Source organism: Helobdella robusta, assembly GCF_000326865.2.
Source record: "Helobdella robusta unplaced genomic scaffold HELROscaffold_4, whole genome shotgun sequence".
NCBI lineage: Eukaryota > Metazoa > Annelida > Clitellata > Rhynchobdellida > Glossiphoniidae > Helobdella > Helobdella robusta.
The window spans coordinates 8439404-8441055 of NW_008704902.1; the positions used below are offsets into that span (position 1 = coordinate 8439404).

Sequence of the window (1652 nt, forward strand, 5' to 3'; positions counted from 1 at the left end):
CGGCCACGTAGCATGAACAATCGTATAATTTCAAATATTTTGTTTACTAATTTCAATGAACCTTTGCGTTTTTATTTCGTTACTTTTATTTTATTTTAATATATTAAAAAATACAACTAATTAACTATTAATAGAATTTATTTAAAATATATATTGCACTGATGATGACTTTACGTCGAAATAGATCTATATGCATAACTTTAATAATAATATAAAAAATAAACGATTATAAAAATGGGATCTTGCTTGATTAATTTTAACAATTAAAATCATAAACAATTATAAAATGAATTTCAACATTTTGAATAGACTTAATTGTAAAGAACTAGTTCAAAATATTAGAAAATCAACCATAAAACTTGTTAATGCTGAATCGTCGGTGGATTTTTTGAACAACTGTATAGAACTTGGTCTTCTTCCTAATATATATATATATATATATATATATATATATACACATATATATATATATATATATATATATATATTCGGTAGATTTGATGTGGTCCTTCAGACTAATTCGTTGCATCCATCGAAGCATTTTCATATCGGTTCGTTGAAGTTGTTGTCCCAGTTTGGTTGTCATTGGCCATGTTTCTGCAACATATAACAACACCGGACGTATCACAGATTTATAAAGTCTTGATCGTAGTGGTCATGTCAAGCGAAGTGGAAACAGTGCCAAAACTTCTCTTGCAGATGTTGAAGTCCCAAAAGCCGTCCAAAAAAGTCCTGGTCGCAAACAATCGAGCAAAACATGAAAGCTCTAAATTTAAATGAAATGATCGTCTAATTTGGTGCAAAAAATTGATGGCAAAGAAAACATCGTTTGTTTTATATACAGCTCTCCTTCCATATGGAATGGTTTGCCAGCCATCAACCATCAAACTTTTTAGGAAACGATTAAAAAACTTTTTGTTTATCAAGACCTACGGAAACTTTAAAAGTCATTATTTATCCAAGCGCCCTTGAAGCTATGCATAGGACGCGGTATAAATTAATAATAATGAAAAACATTCTTGTGTTTATTGTGTTTATCTATCAGCAATCTTAAATCTACGGATTATTAATAACTTGACGACAGTATTATATGACACATCACACATACAATACATCCTACTAGCTAGTTAAGTGAAATATACACGTATTTCACATATTTTATATATTATAAGTTAATAGATAACATAGCTTAAGACCAGGTAGCATAAAAAAATTGGAACGAACTAGGCAAAGAAGAAAAAAGGAAAAGAAAGGAGAGGTACGATGATATATTTAGTATTAGTAGTATTTACACTACGAAAGCTTGAATTTTTTGTCGCCCATTCTTTTATTAATTTCAAGCATACAAAGGTTACGTATATTTTTATCATTACCTATCAATCAAAATAGAGTTTAACGATATAATGCGATAAAGAACCGATAATTCATTAATTTAACGTGATAGAGATTCATTAATGTAACAGCAGTGCAAGCTACTAAACCCTGGAGTTAAAAGTCGAAAATAGGGATCTTTGAAGTTACAACACTGGTGACATAAGTGATTTTTATAACAATATATTTTCATTCCTTCAAGAATTGCTGGAAAAGATTCATTCAAAACGCAGAAACTGGAATCTCAAGTGAGGTAGATATTTGAAATTACAACACTGGGA

General features: G+C 29.5%; 1 protein-coding gene across 1 annotated transcript in view; it reads right to left on the reverse strand.

The window, feature by feature from the left end:
- Window positions 1–1432: 1432 nt before the first annotated feature.
- Window positions 1433–1652, reverse strand: part of HELRODRAFT_162973 (hypothetical protein) — a gene marked incomplete at both ends in the record, with an annotated part of 5482 nt that continues 5262 nt past the window's right edge. Inside the window, one exon of the mRNA XM_009025017.1 lies at window positions 1433–1525. Within this exon, the coding sequence (XP_009023265.1) occupies window positions 1433–1525 (93 nt within the window). The remainder of the gene's footprint in view (window positions 1526–1652) is intronic.